The sequence below is a fragment of the Zalophus californianus genome, chromosome 5 (assembly GCF_009762305.2).
Source record: "Zalophus californianus isolate mZalCal1 chromosome 5, mZalCal1.pri.v2, whole genome shotgun sequence".
Lineage (NCBI taxonomy): Eukaryota > Metazoa > Chordata > Mammalia > Carnivora > Otariidae > Zalophus > Zalophus californianus.
The window spans coordinates 33,446,660-33,470,657 of record NC_045599.1 but is presented as its reverse complement, the minus strand read 5'-3'; the positions used below and the strand labels follow the sequence as shown (position 1 = coordinate 33,470,657).

Below are 23,998 nucleotides of genomic sequence, written 5' to 3'. Positions count from 1 at the left end.
TGGGACTCCCTCCCACAGCTAGTAAGGATGATTTACTGCCCTCAGGATAGGGAAGGGGGACGCCAGCCTTTCATGGCTTGGTGACACCCAAGAGCAGCCTCCAGGTTAGTCCGGAAGCAACGAAAGCCCCACACCGCGAGAATTCGGTATGTGGAGGTCGTGGACGTCAGGCAGGCCAAGCACACGCTTAAACTGCTGCGGCCTATGCTCAACATCTTCGGGGCCAAAGGAACAGCGCCCTGCCGGTTCCTACAGTTTGGCTGCATACCCTCAAAGGGCCAGGCCAGCAGTGCTCAGAGCTGGCAAGGAGTTGCTTAAGAGGAAAACGGGCACCACAGTCGACGTTCTGAACATTCTGGTTATCACAGGTTCCATAATGATGGGAACACTGTGGTGGGGCAAATAGCACAAGCCCCTGGGACTGCAGAGAAACTTCTCACATCACTGTGCTACTAAGCCTTCTAAGACATCTTATATACTGATGCCCAACCCCCTCAATGTGAGATGAAAGTGAGGTGAGGGACCTCAGAGAAGCTGTATGTCCTGTGTGAATGGAAAAGTTGCCATGTGGTGTTGGGGGTCCCTGTCACTCACCATGTGGCCAACCAGAGGACCCTGGGCATGTCCACAAGGCTTGGTGATATTTGCAGAAACTGATTTTATTTTTAAGTAAGCTCAACACCCGGCATGGGGCTTTAACACACAACCGTTGAGATTAGGAGTCCCATGTTCTGCCAACTGAGCCAGCCAGCCAGGCTCCCCTGCAGAAATGGATTTTTTAAATGGACCATCAACCCCCAGGTTTTCTGGTTTTATAAGTAAGCTCTTTGCCCAATGTTGCCCAAGGCTTGAACTCAGGACCCTGACATCAAGAGTCACATGTTCTACAGACTGAGCCAGCCACAAACCCCAACCCCCAGGTCTTAAATTTAATGACCCTCTAAGTATCTTCATCTAAGCCAGGTCTCTGTGACCTCTTTCTTAACTGGGACCAATGCCTACAACCATGAAAACCAGGGTGTCCTTTACTGTCTGATACTAGGCATTCTAGGTGCTATTGCAGACAGAGCCCAATTTCAACCTCCTAGAGGCCATACGCAAAGCTGCCTTCCTCAAATGTTCTTGCCCTATCAAGCTGAAAGTGACCAAAGGCAAGGCAAGGTTAAAGTGGTCTTCTAGCTTTCCTTATATGTGCTGATCCGAGGTCTTAGGCTCAGGGCAGGCAATGGCAGCTAGGGACCCAGCCAGAAAAAAAGGGATGATCCTTATGAGCACCAGACCAAAGCGCTGGCAATGAGCAGAAAGGAGGAAAAGGTTAGGGATGGAATGATTCAGAGGCCAGAGCCTTTGGCAAACATTTCGGGTGTTGAAGGGCACCACACCCTGCGGGCTTAGCGTAAGAATCCCCCAAGGCACTTCCCCAAGGTTATCCCTTCAGCCAAAGCAGCAGCAATTTGTGCTTAGAATTACTAAAGCGCTCAGGAGGGCATAAATCCATTTTTGTTCCCCAAGGGATTCGCATCAGCCGTCTTCACCTACAGCCTAGTCCTGCACAACCTTGGGATCAGACTGGCAGCCCACTGGGTGGACCCTAATTCCCAGGGAATCTCTGTGCTAAAAGTGGGCCCCCAAATGGGCCTGAATGAGTCTGACATTTGAGACCAACCATCCTTACGTTCCTCTATCTACCTCTTGCCCATCAGTGAGGTCATTAGTTCTCCACTAGGCGTCCTGGCTAGGATCCTTACTGTCTAGGAATCTAGAACCACAGCTCAAGGAAAGCTAACTTTTCTGCATGGGCATTTTACACAATCAGTGGAATTAGTAGCCCTCTTAGTGCTTCAGGGGCCCGGGAGGGAGGATGCTCAAACAGAGAAGACATGATGGTAGATTAGCCAGATTTAATGGAACTAAATGATTATACAATAACATTTTATATACATTCACAAAGAGACCTTGCAACTATTTGGGGAATTGTAGAAAGCAAGCACTGGTGAGCCCATCCTTGTGGGGAATATTTTTGGACTTGGAACTGGAGATTAGTATTTTGGTCTTTTCACTTCAACTCTGCAATGGAAGGAGAAGTGAGTCAGCATAAGATCTATACTCTAAGCAATTCCCACAGTGCCCCAGAAGAAGAATGCTGATGCTCACCCATCAGCCTCCATCTTCTTCCTCTTCTCAATGATCTACAAAAAAGAACAGTTACACTCAACAGTACGCTGTCAGTCTAAGATCACCTGAGGCAACACGCTGACCTCTCTCCTACTTCCTTGGCTCTCCAACCCCCTGCCTGTTCCTGCATCTGTGGGCCAGTGTCTCCTCCCAGCTGAAGTCCACCCAAGGGGTGATCTCACTTACTGCACTAATCTTCTTCCACTGGCGATCAAGCTCTGCCTTATCATTGGTTTCCTTGAAGCGCCTGGTTTTCCGCCCTTCAGACATCTTGATGCCATACTGGAATGCAGCTCTGAGAAAAATAAAGGACAGTTGGGGGAAAGAAGGCACCAGAGGTTGCACAACAGTACCAACGTGTTTCCAGATGGCCCTGTGACTAAAGAACCTGCTTAGGAATCCCCTCTAACCTGGTGAAGGCTAGCCCACCCCACCATCATCCCTCTCCTCACTCCCTGGCCATATTTAGGACTGACTCACTTGGGCAAAGCCTCCTTGTTGTTCATATACTCGCTGTATTCCTCCTGGGTATCAAAGTCCCAGCGGCCTAAGGGTCCTTTCTTATTACCCTGTTGGAAGACAGAAAGGGGACACGGAAGGAAGAAATGTCATGGAAACAATTTTAGCCCTTATTAAAGCCATGTTCTCTCACAATCCTGTTTCATTATTCATAAATCCCACCCTGATAAATAATAATAAATGCTTACTATGTACTTACTATGTACTGGGCATTGTTCTGAACACTAAACACATATTTAATTCTCTCAAACTCTATTAAAAGAGAACCGTATTCCTCTCCACTCTCCTGATGAGTAAACTGGGGCATAAGCAGTAAAACAAACTGGCAAGGTCATAAAACTAATAAATGGCAAAACCAGGGTTAAGCAAGTCTCCAAGATGGAATTAAACAAGGCTCAACCATTGCAGTAAAGAGAAACAAGAAAAAAGTAGATGAAACTTCTTCACCATTAATAGTGCTATGTGTCAGAGTTTTTGTTGTTATTGTTGTTGTTTTTTTAAGTAGGCTGCACACCCAGCATGGAGCCCAACGCAGCACTTGAACTCATAACCCTGAGATCAAGACCTGAGCTGAAATCAAGAGTCTTTTGCTTAACTGACTGAGCCACCCAGGTCCCTCTAGAGTACTTTTGTTTTTAGGACTAGAGAAGAGTATTTCAATCCTGGCTAGAATAAAATTCAATTATTTTCTAAACACTGAAATTCCTTCTACCCTTTCTATTTATACACTAAAGGCTTGTTTACTGCTTACTATGGAAATCAAAGCCTGGCACTTTGTAGAAAATAAAAATAAATCTATTTTTGGCCTATCTCATTTCATTTTGTACAAACACTTTGAAAGTTAAGCTTCCCATGACTCCACAATTCTGCTGCTCTTAGTAGCTGACAGAAGGTTAAGTCCCAGAAAATGAGACACAGATCTGTTGGGAGTGGGGAGGATATGTGCCAAAGAGTAACTGCCAAGACTCCCCACCCGTCCTTCCAACACCATACCTGGTCCATTTTGCTATAATCCACCTCCTCATCACTATCCACAGCCATGTCATCCATCCTAAAGAGAAGCAACAAATTAAACAGATGGTGCAGACCCAGACCCCTATGCTTTATCTAGAAACCTACCCAACTAAGATGCTATATGCCCAAAAATGACCCCCCTCCCACAACCCGAGCCCTCCCACTCAGTGCCTGAAAGAATAGTTCATCCAAGTAAGAAGTACCCCTCGGTCCCGGGTAATCAAACTGCCACTTCAGCCCCCTCCCCACAACCTGTTCTCCAGTCATCCCAGCCTCCCTTAACAGTCTCACACACGTGGCTGGGTAGCACTCGGCATAGCTGTTGGACATTCCAAAGAAGTCTCCCAGCTGCTTTTTGTCCTCTGGCTTCTTCAGCATATGCTATGTTAAAGAAAATAATTCTACCTATAGCAGAAAAGCTTCAAGAAGGAAGGGCCAAGGGCTAGAAGCCCCAAAATGAAAACTCTTTAAGGACTTGAATGGGTCCACTGAGAAATGGGAAAGTCATAATGACTGCATTCCTGACAAAATTCACTATAAAAGGCAAGAAGCAGGGTGGGGGCTGGGGGTTGTGGGGAAGCAGGGAAGTAGGTAGAATTAGAAAGAAAACATGACAACAGTTTTCTAGAATCCAACAACATATTGAAATAAAGGATATGATTCAGTGCCTTCCCAGCCTGCTGACCCAGCAAACTTTTCATTGATCGACTTGATCAACTCCTTAGCAGATCCAGGTCCTAGGGGAAAAGAGAACTCTGTTCAGACTGTGAAACAAGGAACTTACCTCTGCTCCCCACACATACTTCCAACCTGTTTTCATAAAGTCCTTTTTTTAAGCAAAAGAAAAAACTTTTAGCTAACAAAATTTTAATCAAATTCCAACTAATAACGACGAGGTATTCCAGGGCACCTGGGTGGCTCAGTCGGTTGATCAGCCAGTTCCTGGTTTCCACTCAGGTCATGATCTTAAGGTCACAGGATCAAGCCCTGCGTCAGGCTCCAAGCTTGGTGGGAAGTGTGCTTGATTTTCTCTCCCCCATCCCTCGGCTCCTCCCCCCATTCATGTGGGTGCGCACACACTCTCTCTTGAAAATAAATGAATCCTTAAATAATGAGCTACTCTGGTTGAGATGGGGTTATGTACACAGAATGCTGCCAGTTTGACCTCCCTCGTATCTTCAGAACCCCACAGCTGGAGGAACTGTATCTAGCAGAGCAAATGCCCTGCCATTGCCCAGGAAGATGCAGTTAACTCCAGATTCATCTTCTTTCTATTCCATGGAGCAAGACATGGATCTTAATGAGAACTCAGACCAGGAAGTCCCACAATCCCAACCTTTGCCAGCTCTGAGCTCTAGGACAGTTTCTCAGCCCAAGACTGCCAGAGCGAATGCAAGATGTCTCACCCATCACCCACCTTTGTCAACGTCCATGGGCTGGAAAGAAAACAGAAACTGAAGTGAGTATGGCCATGAGGGATTCACACTCATCCCTCCCCTGCTTCACTGATCTGTGAATCACTTCCCTACCCACTTCTTGCCTCATTTCCAGGATGCTTCCCACCCTGGATTAGTTGACCCAGTTGCTGCTATGGAGCCCTGAGGCACCTCTATAACAAACAAATCCTGTATCAGGCGGAGCAGGCAGAGATGGGCAGCTTCACCACTTTGTACGAGGGCCATATCTCACCTCATCATCCACTTTCGGCTTCTCAAAGTAGCTGTGCCTCTTCTTCTCTTCCTCTCTCTCTCGGTCCCGCTCCCTCTCCCGATCTCGTTCTCGCTCCCGTTCTCGGTCACGGTCTCTCTCTCTCTCCCGATCACGCTCCCGTTCCCGATATCTCTCCCGCTCCTTGTCCCGAGGAGTCTTGGTTGTGGATGGCACATAATCCCCAATGTCTTCAAATATACTAGAAAAACAGAGATCACTAGCTGACAAGTCATACACACTTCCATCTTCCTTGGCCATTTCTCCAGATTCTCACATTAGGACCTCCCCAAAATGCCAAAGACAAGAAACACAGCCCTTTCCTCACACATAGCAGGTGACAGGGGTAGGATACATACTTCATGTCAGCCTCAGGGGGTTTCTTCTCTTCCATCTTCCCTAAAATACAAAAACAGTGAAGAAAACATTCCTGAGTTGATTCCCTCTCAGCCTAACCATGCTCTCCAGCTCTGAATGACCATTTAAACATCTGTTTAGAAGGTGGGATAACAAAAGCTCCCCATACTCTCCCTCCTCAAGCCTCAAAGCTGACCACTGCTTCCTCTGTAGGTCAAGCAGACAGAACCGGGATGTAACCATCTCCTTGTTAATGCTCCATTGCTCCCATTTTTTTCTGCTCCCCAGGAGCCTCCCAATGTTCTAGACATAGAAGGCTCCAGGTAACCTTGGTTCCACCCTCAGATGCCCCTCCAGAGTTAAGCTTTCTCTTCCTAATCCTCCAGGTTACCTTTATCCTTCTTCTTGAGCTTCTTATTGCGGGTACCCTGCCGCAGGTAGGAAAGGATCTGGGTGAGCTTGCTGATCACGATGTCATTTGTGGTCAGTGTGGTCTGGGCCTGAAAACCCCAAGCAGCAAGGGTATTATCCCATAGAGCAAGAATCTCGTCATTCATTCATTCATTCATGCATTCATTCACTCACTCAGTTAACCAATTGAAGGATAAATTATAATCAACTAGGTAAAAAACAGGGAAAGGAGGTATCATAGGACATTCCAGGCACACAGAATGATATATACAAAGGTCTGGGTCAAAAGTGAATCTAGGGGCACCTGGGTGGCTCAGTCGGTTGGGCGCCTGACTCTTGATTTCAGCTCAGGTCATGATCTTTTTTTTTTTTTTTTTTAAGATTTTATTTATTTGAGAGAGAGAGCATGAGCGGAGGGAGGGCCAGAGGGAGAAGCAGACTCCCTGCTGAGCAGGGAGCCCAATGTGGGACTCGATCCCAGGATCTTGGTATCACAACTCATGCTGAAGGCAGATGCTTAACCGACTGAGCCACCCAGGTGCCCCTGAGGTCATGATCTAAAGATCATGAGATTGAGCCCCACGTTGGGCTCCAAAATAGGCATGGAGCCTGCTCCAGACTCTCTCCCTCAGCCCCTCCCACCCCTGCTCATGCTCTCTCCCTCTAAAAAAAAAAAAAAAAAAGTAAAAGAAAGAAAGTGAATCTAGCACATTCTAGATAGCTGGGATTCACTGGAGAACAAACAGGGAATCATGGTGAAAAAGTGGCTCAGAAGGCCAGAAGGTGCAGGGGCTCAGAGGCCACAACAAAGATTTTACTCTTTATCCTAATAATGAGAAATATTGAGGGGCGCCTGGGTGGCTCAGTCGTTAAGCGGCTGCCTTCCGCTCAGGTCGTGGTCCCAGGGTCCTGGGATCGAGCCCCGCATCGGGCTCCCTGCTCGGCGGGAAGCCCGCTTCTCCCTCTCCCACTCCCCCTGCTTGTGCTCCTGCTCTCACTGTCTCTCTTTCTCTGTCAAATAAACAAATACAATCTTAAAAATATATATATATATATGAACATCCTTAAAAAAAAAAAAGAAATATTGAACCTTTCTCAAGTGTGGTGAGACAAAAATTCCCATGCTGAAAAGATCACACTGGCCATATGTAAAAATCACAATGGAAAGGGGGATAGGAGGATGGTGAGGGTTATGACTAAAGAGTACAGAGTTTTTGTGGGGCGAGGTGGATGACAATTTTTTTAAATTGTGTGATGGCTGCATATGACTATACTGAAAGGCACTGAATTGTACATTTTCAAAAGGCATATTATATGGCACATGAATTAAATCAATAAAACAATAAAATAAAATACTGGAGAGAAACCAGAGTGAAAGCGAGGAAACAAAACAGGAGCACCTCTTAATAGTTCCAGCAAGACATGATGGCTTCAATTGGAATGTTACTGATAGAGAAAAGTGAAGGGATTCAACTGAAATTTAAAAAGTAAAAAGTGGACAGGACTTAGTGATGGATTAAATGTGGTGGATGAGGCCCAGGGCAGAATGGAGGCTGATTCCCAGGTTTGAGGCCCACATGACAAGCTCTCCGGACTTGGATCACTTACCTCCATGGTGGGGCAATCTGCTTTGCTGCGGATAAGTGTGGTGGGGATGTCCGTGTCAGCATACTCATCATCCAGGTCTACCACATAGGCCATGCGGCCTGGCAGGAACAGCTCATTCCGTTCATACGCCTTGCTCCTAAAGAGCGTGCGGTAAACGTTGCGGCCTACAAAAAGAAGAGGAGCAAGCACAGCCGCTGAGAAGCTTCTACAATAACGGCTTCATTTAGTAAGTGCTTACTCCCACACCAAATACTACGGCCTCAATCTTCACAAGAGCCCTGGAAGGTGCACATTATTATCTCCTTTTAACTGATCAGAATACTAAAGCTGAGAGTGATGTGATTTACCTGAAGTCATACAGCTACTAAGAAAAGAATAAAGACCGGGACCTAGGCTGTCTAACTACAAAGGCTGAGCACCTATCCACTCTTTTACATTGTCCTCTCAAGGGTGCTATGGGCCTCACACTGAATTAGGCCCTGTGGGGAAGAAGGATGAGGTTTAAGGGGATATTGACAGTGATGGAAAAACCGGCTAGGCTACATGCTCAATGTGAAAGGCATGTTGCATACACTATTTTTTGTTGCTCCGATAATCCCATAAGGTGAATTAATGCTATTTTTGAAAATAGACAAAGTCAGTTGCCTAATACCACATCCCTAGTGTGGTTTCATCACCAGGATTCAAACCCAGGTCTCTGACTGCAAATTCTGAGCTTTTAATCACCAACCATCCTACCTCTTTTAACACATAAGCTATAAGCTACCTTCCTTAATGCATAAGCCACAATCTGCAAGAGCTTCCAACCTAACTGAGGAAACATTAATAACATACAGGAAGTGACTAAATTCACATCTAAGTTCTGCCAGAGTATTCTAAGAGAACTAGCTAATCTGGGTGCAAGAAAGAGAGGAAGTTTGAGGGAAAGGGCAAGCGTATTCTGCTCAAAGCATTAAATTCCCTACAATTCACCTAAAATGCACAACTGCTAGTGTAGAAATTCTGTACTTACCCAAACGTGTCTTAAATTCAATTTTGTTCTCAGGATCCTCATCTTTCCTGAAAAGACAGAAAAAATTTTCTTTTTTGCCAAATGTGTTCCTACTTCAGGTCCCACTTTCCTGAACCCTCAAGCTTTCCCCGGTATTTACGTACTTGGTTTCCTTCTGGGGCTTTTCCATCAGTTCCTCCTCTTCTTTCTCTTTGCTGGCAATCTCAGCTCGTACCTAACAGGAAAGCACGTAGGATTTAGACATCTATTCGTTTTACATATGTTTACCCAACACCAATCCACCACATTGTGCCAGGAACTAGGAACTCAATACTGAACAAGACAATATAGTCCTTGCCCTAATGGAGCTTACAGCAGAAGAGACAACAAACAAAATGTGATAACTATGATACGTGAAATAAAAGAGCTATGCAAGGGTAGAAGTGGGAAGTGATGATTGGGGTTTAATCATCTCTGGGTCATCAGGGAAGGTTTCCCCCCCAAAAATAAAATTGAGGCTGAGATTTAAAGGATGAGTAGCAATTAGTCCTAAACAAGAGCCACCATTAGCCCTTCTATGTCGTCTGGGCTGACAGCAGTCTCCCTCCTTCACCTTGAAAGGCCCATACAAGAGGATTCAGCATTCTAGGATTACTCTCTACCTACCCACCACGGCTCACCTTTTGAAGCAGAGCAAAATCCAAGCCTTTCACCAAATGGGTGTGTTCCATGTCACCACCCAAGAATTTGGACTCCTGGATCAACTGTCTTCTCTTCTCTGCAGCTGATTTGTCCCTGTACAATGAAAGAAGCCACATCAGAATAGTCCTTTGTGAGTGCCAAGTTCAGCTTGGGCTCCAAAGTGGAGAAAGTGTTAAGAGGAATTCACACTGTGACTGTAGGACTCTGGGAGGCTGAGGGAATCGTGCCCTGGCTGCCTGGGTACTCACGCTTCAGCAGTGGGGCCCACAGCCCTGTAGTTAGCTGTGGTACTGATCAGCTCAGTTTCCTCATAATCTTTGTTGACACCATCTCGCCGTTCCTTGGCACGGTCACGGTACTTCTCTGCTAGTTCTCTCTCTCTCTCAATTTCTTGTTGACGAAGCTTGGCATAATAACTGTGACCAGAGAAAAACAAATGTGTAAGGCTCACCAGCTGCTATCCCAAGGTCAGCAGAATTGTTCCTGCCTGTTTCATCCAACTGTCTGGTGAAAGCTCATATATATCCTCATAGAACTGCTGGCCACCTCTGGATAGTCCCCAAAATCAGAATTATAGCATCTTCCAGCTCACAGATATATTCTTTCAATGCCACCTCAGGACATTCCATCTGTCACTTCAGAATTCTTCAATGCCACCCAACTCTGTATCACTGAGTCTCTAACAGGTATGAGACTTTTCTATAGGACAAACAGGAAGTTATCTAAATTTTTATCACCTTCTAAATTTCAACTGAAAATCATTCCTGGGGCCCTGGGTGGCTCAGTCAGTTAAGCTCAGTCTGCCTTCAGCTCAGGTCATGATTCCAGGATCCTCGAATCGAGTCCCGAATTAGGCTCCCCACTTGGTAGGGAGTCTGCTTCTCTCTCTGCCCCTCCCCCAAACTCATGCTCGAGCACGCTCTTGCGCTCTTGCTCTCTCTCTCGTGAAAATAAATAAAATCTTTTTCGAAAAAGAAAATCATTCCTTGGTGGTCTTCCCCCAGAGGAGAGGAACAGCAAAATACCAGGTCCAGAAATTTTAGTATTTTATAAATAATAATGATGATGGTGATGGTGATAACGGCAGACAAGATTTACTGGGTGGTTACAGTATGCCAGGCACTGGTGCTAGGTGTTTACATGCACTATCACAGTTGATCCTCATGACAACCTGATAAAAGTTATGAAATCACTCTCTGTTCTACCCATGAGAATACTGGGGATTAGAAATGTTAGTCAATATGCCCACGACTATCCAGCTAAGAACTGGTAAAGATGAGATTAAAATACTGCACACTGACTCCAAAGTCCTAAATTGCCACTCTGCCTGTCACTCCTCTCCACTAAAGCAGAGAACCTCAAGATAATAAAGGAAAACCTCAATCTCCAGCCTCATAACTACTGGCCCCTACTCCTTTCAAAAAAACACTCTCCACCTTACAATCCAACACTCTTCCATCCTTCCTTCACCTTTTCTTTTTTCTCCTTCGTGCAGCTGGGTCTTCATCCTCATTGTACTCCCTTGGCATCCTAGAAGAAAAAGAAATTCACTGATAGCAAAATACTGCCACAGCCCCAGAAACCCCAACAACTGGCCTTGAGGACTGAAGAAAAGCCTAGAATATGGAACAAAGCAAAAGCTTCGACCATGCAGAGATCCAGATCTCTATTTGTAGTTGAGTGATTCTAAGCTTTAGAAAGCACCACAACCACCTGAAGCACTATTAAAATTCTATATCCCCCAATATCTACCTCAGTATCTGAGTCCCTAGGGTTGGAATGGACCCTGAAATCTGCCCATTTAAGCATTAGCAGCAACTCTAGTAGTACAAGGGGTATGTGGAACATACTCTGAAATCTTAGCACGCCCTAGTCTTCACTGGAGCTTCAATCTCCAGCGAGAGAGAATCAGAATCACAGTCTTCAAAAAAGAACTAGCCTTCCAGTTCCTATGACGTCTAGTTCAGTAATTTTCTGTAGGAAAGAGATGGGAGACAGGTTGGAAGACTCCAGAACTTACTCATGGTGACGTGACTTAGAGGGCGGTGCAGAGGTGGGTGCAGCCCTTGGGGTCATGAGAAGTTTCCTGAAGTCTTCATTGGTGAGTTTTGATCTAGAAGGCAAAGATTTTAAAAATTAGTACCCAGTAAGAATTGGAAAAGGAATATGTAAAAAACATGGTTAACTTTACCAGAAATCGGGAAAATACAAATTAAAACAAAAATATGCCACTTTTAATGCATCAAAGTGTTGACTATTATAAAGTCTGATAAATCAAGTATGTGTGAGAATCTGTAAAGTGAATATTCTGCCGAAGGGAACGTAAGTCAGTATAGCCAATGTGAAGGCAATTTCGCTGTATCAAAATTTAAGTGCATATATCCTATGACCTAGCAACTCCGCTCACCTATATTTAGCTTTGTTAATTACTGGCATAAATGTATAAAAAGCATGTAAAAACGGTTCAATTTCAGCTTATCTTTTTTAAGATTTTATTTTCTTGACAGAGAGAGAGAGAGAGAGAGCGTGTGTGCACAAACAGGAAGAGCAGCAGACAGAGGGAGCGGGAAAAGCAGGCTCTCCAGTGAGCAAAGAGCCCAACGTGGGGCTTGATCCCAGGACCCTAGGATCACGACCTGAGCCAAAGGCAGATGCCTAACTGACTGAGCCACCCAGGCACCCCTCAATTTCAGCTTTGAAAGTAATAAAAACTTGGAAACAACCTAAGTGGCCATTAACTAGAGACTAGATTGTGACAGTGTTTCCCAAATGTGCGGCAGACAGCAATGATGGTACAAGAGATAATTTTAGTCAGTACAGTGACAAAGACTCACTCTTTGACCTAACTTTAGTCAGGCCCCTTTGAGCCCTCTTCTGACTGAGTCTCTTCCTTGGCCTGCTGTGCCCAGTTTTAGCAAAGAATCCTGCTAAGTGTTCCAAGGAAGACACTGTTCAAGATTACTGTAATAGGAATAAAGACTAGTGCAAAAGGGAAGAAGGTTTGAAACTCAACTCTGAAAATAAACTGGGACAACTGGGGATTTATAAAAAAATTACTAAGAGGAACCTGGTTAGCCATCAAGGGTGGGGAAAAAGGAGCTTGACTGATCTACTTGATTACTTAAGGGGACTCTCCATAAAACGGCTTAGGAGCATTCTTTGCTAAAACTGAACCCAAAAGGCCTACTCAAAAATGGACCCCAAAGAAGCCTGATGAAAGTCTAATCAAGGAAGAGGTCCTTGGGGTACCTGGGTGACTCAGTCAGTTGAGTGTTTGACTCTTGGTTTTGGCTCAGGTGGTGATCTCCAGGTCCAGAGATCAAGGTGCAGCACATCAAGCCTGCACCAGGCTCCTCTCAGTGGCGAGTCTACTTCCCCTCTCTCTCTGCCCCTCCCCGCTGCTCACGCATTCTTAACTTCTCTCTCTGAAATAGATCTTAAAAAAAAAAAAAGAGGGAGTCCTTGCCACTACCATGAAAATAATCTCCAAGACAATGAGTGGGGAAAATAAAAAGTGGCAAAACGATATAAATATACAATACAATGCCATTTAATTTTAATACTTCAACTTACAAAATAATCACATATCTTCGTCAGACATACATGTATGTATATAAATGGATTTTTTAAAAAGTAGGAAAAAAAGACACATGTAAAAAAGAAACAGTGGTTACCTCTAAGAAAGGGACTGGAACTGGGGATGTTATCAAAAAAGGACATTACCCTTACTTCTACTTTAATTTTCTACAAGAATCAATTCCTGTATCATGTATAATTAAACATTAAGAACTAGCACCCTCCCATCCAGAACTTCCCCTCTAATACTCTCATGCAGTTGACCTAATCCAGCTAAAGTTTAGAGATAAAGGGGCAAGTGGTACAATTTTTTTCACCATCCTTGTTGACAAGACATTTAGAATTCCTTCACCATTCCCACACCACTCTATTCATCCCCCAGTTCATGCCCGTAGTCCTATACTGAAATACCCACTGGTGGAAGGAGTGAGGATCATCCACATCGTGGCCATCTGGAGCCAAAGGGTTGGAGAAAGGCTCACCTTTAAAAAAAAAAAAAAAAAAAAAGAATTGGCATTAATTTAATCAATCTCTTTCGTGTCAGTTCCTGTGCATGTGCAAAAGTTGGGACTATATTAGCGAACAATACTGACGTTTTCACGTCAAACTGCTCATATTCTAGTGACAAGGCAGAAACAGCGACAGTGACCGTACAAAGTAATAAGTGCCCAAGTGAGAAAATACAAGGAGCTGTTGGTGCAGAGAGGGGGCCCCTAAACCCGCGCTGGAGGATCAGCAAACACTTCCGGAAAATGACATCCAAGATACTGCGAGTAAGATAAACTGGCACAACCCAAGATTAAGTGCTGGCGGTAAGGGGGAGTTCACAGACAAAACACAAGCGGCGTCACTTGGGGCAGGACAAAGCTTAGAAACAATAGTCCGGAGCTGCCCCGGCTTCATTCGAGACCAAATGGCTTCGCCAGATTCCAGCATCACACCACCACACAGAGCTTAAACTCTGAAGCAAAAACAACGCGCCCAAGTGTCCCAAGTCCTGCAGATAAAGAAGGACAAATGACCCGAGCCTTACTGTCTCGCTCTGGCATTTTGTCTGCGGTGTTTCAACGCCGGCAGGGACCGAAGCTCCAGAGACAACACAGCCGGGACAAGATTTTTCCCACGATGCACCTCAGGAACAAGCCCACAGTGCTTTGCGCTCCGTAGCCCGTCGGGTACCGCCCGTTCACCGAGAAAAGAAAAAAAAAGGGACCGCGCCCTCTGCAATGTTTTTAAGGCATTGGCTAAACTTTGCCCCGCCCCCTCACGTGTTCCAACTATCGCGGGAACAGGAGGGGCCGCGATTGGTCGGCTTGGAGACCTTGGCCGGAAGTCCTAGGGCGGGGAGTTAGGCACCAGCGGAGATGGCGGCTGCCGCAGCGAGTCGCGGAATCGGGGCCAAACTTGGCCTACGTGAGATTCGCGTCCACTTGTGCCAGCGCTCGCCCGGCAGCCAAGGCGTCAGGTGAGGCGCAAGGTGGTAGGGCCGGTAGGCTTCAGGGCGCCCAGGTCATGACCCCTGCCTCCCGGGTGTTTGGGGAGGCCCGGGCGTAGACAGCACGCACGGCTTTTTCTCCTGCCCAATAGGGAATTCATCGAGAAACACTATGTGGAGCTGAAGAAGGCGAACCCTGGCCTGCCCATCCTAATCCGCGAGTGTTCTGATGTGCAGCCCAAACTCTGGGCCCGCTACGGTGAGCGGGGAAGCGGGCGGTCTGGGACCCCAGTAGGAAAACAAGGGTAGGAGAAGAGAAAGGGCCATCCAGGGTCACACAAAAACCTATAGGGAGACTGGAACTTGGAACTCGGACTTCGGCCTTGCTGTTGATGTTGTTTCGGATAAACTTATATTCGCGGGGCTATAGAATGCTGGTGTCTCGAGTAATACCGATGTGGAGGCAGGCCCTGTCCTGCATAGGGACCAGGAGCTGTCGGTTTCGTAATTCAGAACAGGGTTCAGATGGGGAAGAGATGCTCGTCAATTCCCATCGAAGTCGGTCCTTACACATGACATGTGGGTAGTGCCATTTCGGGTAGTCTGAGAATCTCAATAATACAAGCATATGATAATGACTCTGAGGAGCACTTAATGCTAAGATCTGCGTTGAGTACTTCCTTGCCTACATCTCATTTAATCTTCATTAATTATATGAGGGGGTGGATTCTTTTCTTTTCTCATAGTAAAGGTTAGAAAGGTGAATCAAAAATTTTATGGAATGGGCACGGGCTGGTTCAATCAGTAGAGCATCCAGCTCTTGATCTCCCAGTCATGAGTTCAAGCCCCATGTTGGGCATAGAGCTTACCTAAAAAAAATTTTTTTATGGAACATACCTAAGATTATGTAGTAGGATACAACAGGGTTTAGCCTTTACACCTGTCCCGCCCTTTCTAGGGTGCACTTCTACCAGATTTTCATGGATAGCTGGTTAGAATTCACGTTGTTGTTATTCAGGTCTGAAATTATATATCACTTCCTTAATAAGGCATTCCCTGACAAATTATGAAACCTTGCGCTTAGCTGCTTTTTATATTCTCTAAGTTTACCACAATCTGAAAATTATGGTCATGTTGCTTGACACATAAGCCTTCCTCTAGGAATGTCGGGGCAGGGAGAAAATAAGTCATATCTGGGCACCTGGGTGGCTCAGTTGGTTAAGCGACAGCCTTCCGCTCAGGTCATGACCCTGGAGTCCTAGGATCGAGTCCCGCATCGGGCTCCCTGCTCGGCAGGGAGTCTGCTTCTCCCTCTGACCCTACCCCTTCTTGTGCTTTCTCTCTCAAATAAATAAATAAAATGAAATCTTAAAAAAAAAAAAAGTCAGACCTAAGGTAGACTGGTTCTAACAGTGGATAGCTGCAGTATGCATTAAAAATTGTTTAGAGGAGGAAAAAGCCAGTAGACTAGAGGAGATGGACACAAATTACTTTAGTGTATTATACTAGAACTATATAGGAGCCACAGAATTGGCACCCAGCCAAGGCTAGGCCCATGCAAAGCACTGTTCATAGTGGCTAATAATAAATACCTTACCAGGCCCCTAAAAACTTCCCTGAAACATCTTCCTTCCCATCGTGGCCACCCAGAATCAGCCAGAATTCTAGTTGGTCCTGGGCTCCCTAGATGTGTTTGAGAACCCCTGGATAAATTCTAGGTATCCCAAATACACCTTGGTCATATTTCTATACTACTTTTCTCATCCTAACAAGACTGTAAGTTGAAGACAAAGACCTTTTATTAATATTTTGGTAGCCCCACATACTAGATATTTAGTCACCTTTCTCTCTCCTCAGCATTTGGCCAAGAGAAGAATGTCTCTTTGAACAACTTCAGTGCTGATCAGGTAACCAGAGCTGTGGAGAATGTGCTAAGTGGCAAAGCCTGAAGCCTCCAGTGATTGCTAAGAGCAACAGCCCCACAGCTTGGGCTCTCTAGGACTGAGTACAATGTGAAAAAAGTGTTCTTCTGTTCTTTATAAAGCTTGTGCCGAAAAATGCCATCTCTGGATGTTCTTGTCCTCATTTTACCCTCCACCCCATCGTGCAACCACTGAGGCAAAGCAGTATAATATAAAAATAAAACTTTATTCTGTCCCCAACACAGGAGCAGAGAACATGAGATGTCATGGTTCTAAATCCTCAAAAGGGGATCCAGGGGCAAGGAAGTTGAGGGGGTAGGGGGAGGTGATGAGCTGAATGAGTGGCATCAAGAAGCCAGATCACCTGTGAAGAGCTGTCTTCTGGAGAGCACGCACACGATCCTGGAGCTGTGCCTCCTCCTGATGCTGTTCGAGGACCTGCAGCCCTGATTGCTGCAGAAACGCCTCCACAGCCTGAGGGCAGCAAAGAAAAGGATTCAACACCTAGGTCCCTGTAACCCAACACTTGATTCCCATAGCCTTACAGGTTAGCCCACCTCTATTTGGAAGTGTGCCTTCCCAACAAGAGGCAGGAGTTTCTGACCTGGAGTCCACACAGGCTTGCCAGGCCCAGAGAAGTGACTATAGATAGGATGGGAAGGGAAGGGGCCATGGTGAGACTAGAGACCTCAGAACAGGGGTACCAGGGCCGAAACTCACCTCTGGCCGATAGAGGAACAGCAATTGCAGCAGCTCTAAACTCTGGCCTACTACTTCAGTATCAGAGGACGCTAGCGTGCCCATCAAGCAGGGGAGCAAGGGCCCTGGCCACAGATGTTGGCAGTAAGCAGGACCCTTCTCAGCCACATTGCACAGAACCGTGAGCACCTGCAGAGAGACATGTATACACAGTCCCCACAAAGGATGAAAACTGAAGACTAATGATAGAGCTAAAATATATGGAGCGCTGATCAAATGGTCAGGCACTGTGCCAAGCACTTGACGCATGTTTTATAATTCCACAGCTACCCTCGGGTAGCACTGCTATTCTCAAATTATACATGAGGAAACTAAAGTTCAAGGTGATAAGCTGATCTGCCCAAGGTTAGTAACTAGTAAAACAGTTAGGGATTCACACCTAGACTGGTCTGGCCCTGAAGCCATCCATACCACACCACCTGCCAGTCCTCAGGTAAGGGTACTTCTGAGTGCAAAGGCCTGCTCCCAGTGTTTTTACTTTGGCCATCAGATCCTGGACTTAAGTGACCCCAATACCTACCAATACGCTCACCACATTAGAAACTGGCAGCAACTGCAAGAGGGGCTCGATCAGATCCATGGAGAGCAAGGAAGTACAGAAACTAGAACTATTCGCTGGAAGGGAAAATATGAGGATGAAGTCCCTCAAACTGGGGCCTGAACCTGCCTCCCCCCACCCCAGCCCCAATCCTACCCACTTCAGCCCAGGCAGTGAGGAAGCATACCCAGAATTTAAAGGTCTAGGCCTAGGCACATTATGGTACATACCAGTGAGGTTGTTAAGGAGCCAGAGGCCCTCAGGAAGTAGGCTGGGCTGTTTCTGGAGGAAGAACTGCAGAAGGATAAATAAGGCCGCCACAACACGCTCATCTTCGAGCTGATTTGGCCCTCCCCCAACCTCCACCGCTGCTTCTGTTAGCAAGTTGCTTAGACACCGAAGCACAGGGCATGCCAGCTGCAAAGACAAGGTGGGAGTACAGTATAAGAAGGAAGGGGTTACCTACGTACTGGAGGAGATGCAAAGTAAGAAGAAAGGTAGCCCAGATCTTGACCTGTCCTCCACCTACCAACTCCAGTCCTGCATCCTCAGTTCTCTGGACAGCCCCAGCCACATCCAGCAGCAGCAGCCCCAGAGTGGACAGACCCCCATGGTAGATAAGCAGGGCATTGTTGACCTGGCTAGGCAATAAAAAGCAAGTAGTCACTACTCAGTCAACCCCACCTTTGGGATGGCAAATGGCCTAGATTGCTGGGTTTCCTGGGATCCAAGCAGAGAAGAAGGAAGAAAACTCACTGCAATTCTAGAAACCAAAGTTCAAAAGCCCATGTCTAGAAGGAGCCCCAAGGCAAGTCTGTGGCACTTTTGCAAATGGTCTATGTTACCTGCAGATGATGTAGTGCAGGCACCAAGCAAACTCCACAGCGACCCCAAGGTTCAGCTTTGGGCCAGGTTGCAACAGTCGCAGGATATGCTGGGGGAGAGTGGAGCCCAAGACAGAGCTGCCAACAGGAGAGTTGTGAGTTGGAACCACAGAAGGCAAGATGTCAGTCATTCTTCCCAAACCCTAACAGCAGGTGGGAAAGTATCCAAATCCAAAGCTCTTGCCAGCCGGACACATCAAGCCAAAATGTGCAAGTTTTGGAAACAAAACTCAATCAGGTGTCCAGGGGCTACATCACCAAGTAGGTCACACTTGCCTCCACATCTGCAGACACAATTTTACTTACGGGATGATCATCTCTGGAGCTTCCTTAGCCTGCAGGAGCTGGGACAAGGCATATCCAAGGGCTTCCAGCACAGTCAGATGGGGGGACTAGAAGTAGACAGGGTGGAGATCTGACTCTGGAAGCTGGGTCATTAAGATTTCCTGTGACTTTCAACCCCTTAGCACAGGGCAGAGGCTGGAGCTGCCTAAACAAAGCAGGGGGGCCATGTAGAGAGAAGACAGGGGAGGGCTGCCCAAGGAGGGAGAAAGTGGATGGATGCTCACCTGGATGCAGGCAGCCAAAGCTGGAACAATGCCCTGTGGCAGGAGCTGCCTTCTCACAGCCTCACTCTCCACAATCAGGTTACCCAGTGTATACAGACAGAGCTCCTGAGAGTGGGACAACAAAAGCACGGGGCATGGCCTGTCTCAGGCTAGGGTGGGGGTGGGAGTGCAGAGGATGAACAGTCTTGCCCTTGAGCTCTGGGCAAAAGGGAGTGGAAGATGATGGGCATATGTACGGCTATGGACATCAGGGGAAACAAATTTTCTTCTAACCCCTACGTGCCAGCTCAAACTAGACCCAAAAGCACAATATTTAAATCCAAGCCAAAAACAAGGTAGGAAGGGGCAGGGCTTACTATAAAGTCTGAGCTGTGACCGGAGAGGTAGGTGAGAAGGTATGAAGTGGCTGGCAGGCAGGCCTCAGCCACCGCAGACTGCTCAGAATGAGAGAGCTCATGAAGGCACCGAGCGGCCTCTAGCTGCAACAGGGCTTGGCTGCTGGTCAGAAGCCCGACCAAGGTCCGAATGCTGCCCTCCAGCCTACATGAGTGAGTACCAGAGCCCTGCTCAGCCTCTGGCCCATCGCCTCCACACTCCTGTCCATCCCTCAGAGGCCCAGGCCCCACGCACCACCCATACTGACCAGATGAAGGTCTGCTGCGTCTCAGGGTGCTGCAAGCCTCGACGAAGGCTGACCAGAGCCCTCTCTCTCTCCTTTTCCTCTGTCCCTCGTTGCGCTAACCGGAGGAACTGTTGGATCTGGAGTGCAGGGCAGGGAGAGGAGCGATGGCAACACAAAGTTGCCAGAAAGCAAGCGTGAGTCCTACTCTGCCCACTTCACCTGTGAGCACTCTAATGTTCCACCGTCCCTAGAACTTGTCATTCCCGCTAATATGGCTAATAAGCATCAGTCTTGCAGTAGACAGAAGAGGGAATCAGAACTGGGTTTAATACCAGCCCTGCCACTTACAAGGAACCTAAACCTCAGTTTTTCACCTGAAAAATGGGAATAACGTATTTCCTGGCTTCTTACAGTTATTTCAAAGGTAACATTTAAGTCTTTCAGCCACAACCTACCCCTCTAGCCATTGTCCCCATGCAACCTATGCTCCACCACCACCCAGCAAAACAGGACTTGTCTTTCAATGCTTCCAAGCTTTTGCACAATCTATTCCTTCTGCCTGGGACACCCTCCCCAGGTCCTCCGCTCCCTTCAGATTTCTGTTCCTGTTACTGCCTCTGGGAAGTAAGTTCTTTCTGGCTTCCTTTCAGACTTAGAGGTTCCTATTGTGCCTCATGTTTCCTTCATGAGAGGTGGTAGCACGCCTGTCTTCTTCACTGGGCTGCTTCAAGTACCACACAGAAAGGGACTCTCCTCATCTTTGTGTACCTCAGTCCCCAGCACAGTGTCTTGGCATAAAGCAAGCACACAATGAACCAACGAACCAATGGTATAACGTAGGCATGAGTGCTTCTGTAAACAACACATGACATTATAAACAAAGGGGATGCCCAATGCTTGCTGAATGAATAAATCAGCTAAAACTAATCATGTCATTCACTTATTCAATAAATAATGACCATCTACTATATGTCAGATACTATAGGGCATCTGACTTTTCAATGACAACAAAGAAGATAGGGTCTAGATTCCCATGCATTTAAAGTCTAGTTGGAGAAACGATAAACAAGCAATTAGTATGCAAACAGGCTGTCAAGAGAGAATACTAAAAGGGACCCACTTTTACATGTAGCAAATGTAAAGGCCTTGAGACAGAAAAGAGCCTAGTATATTCCTTCAAAAACTGAAAAGGGAGAATTTTGGTTAAGATGAGTAAACTGGCAAGGTTGGAGCTAGGCAAACGTTAGACCATTCATCTAGGAAAGAAGGATTTTGAATTTTTATTTAAGATTTATATATTTTTAAGATTTTATTTATTTGAGAGAGAGAGAGAAACAGCACAAGAAGGGGGAGTAGCAGAGGGATAGGGAGAAGCAGGCTGCCGGCTGAGCAGGGGGCCGGATAAGGGACTCGATCCCAGGACCCTGGGATCACGACCCCAGCCCAAGGCAGACGTCTAACTGACTGAGTCACCCAGGTGCCCCAAAGATTTATTTATTTTAGAGAGAAAGAGAGCTCACACAGAGGAGAGGGACAGAAGGAGAGGGAGAGAATCTCAAGCAGACTCCATGCTGACCACGAAGCCCAACGAAGGGCTGGATCTCACCACCCGGAGATCATGACCTGAGCCAAACCCAAGAATCAGACCCTTAACCAAGCCACCCAGGCGCCCCGGATTTTGGATTTTTAAGAGACATCTGACTGATGTATGGAGAATGAACTTGAAGGCGGCAAGCAAGATGCAAATGACCTGTTAGAAGGCTACTGTGAGTACACGGAGAAGAGGATGGTGGTAGCCGCGATGCTCACCAGAGCTCTTTAGGGGGTGAAAAAAGGGCTAGGACTTGATGTCCTGATGTGGGGATGAGGGACAGAGTTCTCGAGGATGATTTCCCAGTTTCTGGCTTGGCCCACCGGATGGATGGAGGTACTGAAGGGGCCGCGTTCAGGTTTGGCGCCGAGCTCAAAAGGAATTTGGCGCCAGTCGGCGTAGAACAACTCACCGAGCACCCGGTCACCTCACCTCAGCTTCCCCGAGGATCTTGGCCACACACCCCCCTTCGACTTCCTCCAGGACGTCGTCTCTCAGCAGCCTCTTACTGACCAACTGCTGCTCCCTCCGCGCCTTCCTCAGTGCTGGGGGCAAAAGAGCCGGCTGAACGTAGGAAGGGCATCTAGCACCTTGAATCCCGTCTGCCACCCGGGGGCCTCCTCATCCTATCCCCGACCGCCATGCTACCCGCTATACCACACCATTCCTCGGTAGTGGAGGAGCTACAGTGCCCCCGCCGGCATCTTCCCGTCTCCCTTGCCCTCCCGCACCTGCCTCCCGCTCCCGCCGGCGGCACCGTAGCTCCTCCACTACGCAGCCCACCGGCCTGAGGCGGCCCTGCCGTCCGCTCCACATGGCGGAGCTGGAGAAAATTCGCAAGGAGCCCAGAGCCAGGAAGCTGGTCCCTAAGCCTAGAAGGCGGCACGGACCGCGCAGCCGCAGCGCAGGGCGGAAAAGGAGGTCCGAGTGGGCGGAGCACAGTGCAAAATGAAGGCGGCCGGGCCGAAGGAGGGGCGGGGCGAAGGGAGAGTAGAATGGGGTGGGGCAAGGGTAGGAGGGGCGGGGCAAGGGCAGGGACGGGCGGGCCGGGCAAGGGCAGGGAGGGGCGGGGCGAAAGCTAGAGGCTGGGTAGGACCTGGGCAACGGAGCGCCTGGGTCGCAGCACCCGCTCTGCCTCTGATTGGTATTTCTCCTTCCCAATTCTTTCTCTTTCCCGATTCCAGGAAAGATACTCCACCTCGACCCGGACTGCCGGTGCGTCACCTTCCGTTCAACAAATACAACCTCCCCACACTTAACACACCCTAGACGAACATTCAAAAACTACCCCGAGTTCTAGGAAGATTTCACCAAAAACTCCGCTCCCACTGATGAACGCTGGATTTGCATTATCGTATTGAATGTTCTACACAACAACAATTATCCCCATTATGCGCGTATGAAGAAAATGAGACAAATATAATTATTTCACTGTCCTGCATAAATGTGAATCGCATTATTTTGGGGATAAAGTAATTCTTAAACCAAATTTTGAGCACCAATAACTACTACGTACTGGGGAAACACTGTGAACTAAAAAAACCATGTTCCTCACCCTCGAAATCCGAACTGTGGCAAAGTAAGCTTTACATGGTCTAATCCCTGCATACCTCTCCAGTCTTCACTGGAAGGGCACCTCGCCTTATTCATCTCTCCTGGGATCTTCTCTTTGTTCCCTAAACAAGCCCTCCTTTTTTTCTCCTCCAGGCTTTTGGCCACGCTGTTGCCCTGTCTAGAGCCCTGTCTCTGCCTGACCGTCCCCCCACCCAACCAGCACCCTTCCCTTAATTAGCACCACCCTCAAGATCTCAATTCCAATGTCCCCTACTCAGAACTACTGGACCTCTGTCCCTGTCATGAGAGCCTATAGCACCATATACTTCATAACCATTTTTACTGCAATGAAGTTACAGTGTAATTATTTGATGTTGTCTCCTCCCTAAATCCCCTTCGCAGCTCCAAGAGAGTGGAGTCCTGGTAGCACTTAAGAATTTTTATTGGAGGGGGTGCCTAGGTGGCTCAGTTGGTTAAGCGTCTCCCTTCACCTCAGGTCATGATCCCAGGGTCCTGGGATCGAGCCCCACATCGGGCTCCCTGCTCAGCGGGGAGCCTGCTTCTCCCTCTCCCACTCCCCCTGCTTGTGCTCTCTCTCTCTCTCTCTCAAATAAATAAAATAAAATCTAAAAAATTAATTTTTATTGGAGGTCTCTAATTTTTATAAAGCTATTATTTAGGGAAATGCACGAGTAAGAACAAATCCAAGAAAGGGAACTGTTCTTCAAATCAACTTCTTCTGGTAGTCTAGTGGTTAGGATTTGGCACTTTTAAACCAACGTCCTTCCCTAAAATTTAATTCCACCTCTTGGAGTCAATTGCCTTTAATCTCTTCCACAAACCACCTAGTTAAATATCTGCAGACCATTATCCTGCCCCCACATCTCTCCAGGCCTACCATCCATCCATCTCCGGGACAACCATTTACTGAGCAACTGCTATGCACCATGCTCTGGCTGGGAATAGAGTCTGGATCTTCTCTCCTTTGTCATGGGATGGGCTGCTTCCAACACCTACATGTTTCCCCTGGTGAGGAAGGTAAGACAATTCACCAGGCAAAATGC

General features: G+C 47.2%; 3 protein-coding genes across 9 annotated transcripts; 1 reads left to right on the top strand and 2 right to left on the bottom strand.

Annotated features, from left to right (window-relative positions):
• Window positions 1–1,886: 1,886 nt before the first annotated feature.
• On the bottom strand, window positions 1,887–14,294 carry IK (IK cytokine). Its single transcript, XM_027605724.1, has 20 exons — window positions 14,094–14,294; window positions 13,476–13,542; window positions 11,505–11,597; window positions 10,955–11,014; window positions 9,733–9,900; window positions 9,463–9,577; window positions 8,947–9,017; window positions 8,804–8,850; window positions 7,792–7,955; window positions 6,164–6,272; window positions 5,775–5,814; window positions 5,398–5,617; window positions 5,126–5,144; window positions 4,367–4,445; window positions 4,004–4,084; window positions 3,688–3,745; window positions 2,656–2,744; window positions 2,362–2,470; window positions 2,155–2,189; window positions 1,887–2,067 (listed from the first exon to the last, which is right to left on the bottom strand). Exons 1-20 carry the CDS (start codon window positions 14,107–14,109, stop codon window positions 2,040–2,042), a joined length of 1,668 nt encoding a protein of 555 aa, XP_027461525.1. The 5' UTR covers window positions 14,110–14,294; the 3' UTR covers window positions 1,887–2,039.
• Window positions 14,295–14,366: 72 nt separating this feature from the next.
• On the top strand, window positions 14,367–16,558 carry NDUFA2 (NADH:ubiquinone oxidoreductase subunit A2). Its single transcript, XM_027605732.1, has 3 exons — window positions 14,367–14,525; window positions 14,648–14,754; window positions 16,353–16,558. Exons 1-3 carry the CDS (start codon window positions 14,425–14,427, stop codon window positions 16,442–16,444), a joined length of 300 nt encoding a protein of 99 aa, XP_027461533.1. The 5' UTR covers window positions 14,367–14,424; the 3' UTR covers window positions 16,445–16,558.
• Window positions 16,559–16,655: 97 nt separating this feature from the next.
• TMCO6 (transmembrane and coiled-coil domains 6) lies at window positions 16,656–22,275 on the bottom strand. 7 transcript variants are annotated; one of them, XM_027605725.1, is made up of 12 exons: window positions 22,112–22,275; window positions 21,813–21,925; window positions 19,811–19,926; window positions 19,524–19,707; window positions 19,168–19,272; window positions 18,905–18,990; window positions 18,560–18,676; window positions 18,244–18,355; window positions 17,945–18,131; window positions 17,697–17,791; window positions 17,138–17,305; window positions 16,656–16,891 (listed from the first exon to the last, which is right to left on the bottom strand). In XM_027605725.1, the coding sequence occupies exons 1-12, from the start codon at window positions 22,194–22,196 to the stop codon at window positions 16,778–16,780; spliced, it is 1,482 nt and encodes a 493-aa protein (XP_027461526.1). In that variant the 5' UTR covers window positions 22,197–22,275; the 3' UTR covers window positions 16,656–16,777. The 7 variants fall into 7 exon arrangements, with proteins under 7 accessions (XP_027461526.1, XP_027461527.1, XP_027461528.1 ...); XM_027605726.1 differs by having other exon boundaries at window positions 17,709–17,791; XM_027605727.1 differs by having other exon boundaries at window positions 17,945–18,008.
• Between the last annotated feature and the right edge of the window lie 1,723 nt (window positions 22,276–23,998).

Coding starts and splice junctions, on each gene's coding strand:
- IK (XM_027605724.1), bottom strand. Junction 8,851..8,946: donor AAGCCCCAGAAGGAAACCAA/GTACGTAAATAC, acceptor CTGTCTTTTCAG/GAAAGATGAGGATCCTGAGA. Junction 3,746..4,003: donor GCCGAGTGCTACCCAGCCAC/GTGTGTGAGACT, acceptor GCTTCTCTTTAG/GATGGATGACATGGCTGTGG.
- NDUFA2 (XM_027605732.1), top strand. CDS start 14,425: ATGGCGGCTGCCGCAGCGAGTCGCGGAATCGGGGCCAAACTTGGCCTA. Junction 14,526..14,647: donor CCCGGCAGCCAAGGCGTCAG/GTGAGGCGCAAG, acceptor CCTGCCCAATAG/GGAATTCATCGAGAAACACT. Junction 14,755..16,352: donor CAAACTCTGGGCCCGCTACG/GTGAGCGGGGAA, acceptor CTCTCTCCTCAG/CATTTGGCCAAGAGAAGAAT.
- TMCO6 (XM_027605725.1), bottom strand. CDS start 22,196: ATGTGGAGCGGACGGCAGGGCCGCCTCAGGCCGGTGGGCTGCGTAGTG. Junction 18,677..18,904: donor GCTCCAGAGATGATCATCCC/GTAAGTAAAATT, acceptor TCCTGTTGGCAG/CTCTGTCTTGGGCTCCACTC. Junction 17,306..17,696: donor CTAATGTGGTGAGCGTATTG/GTAGGTATTGGG, acceptor GTCTCTCTGCAG/GTGCTCACGGTTCTGTGCAA.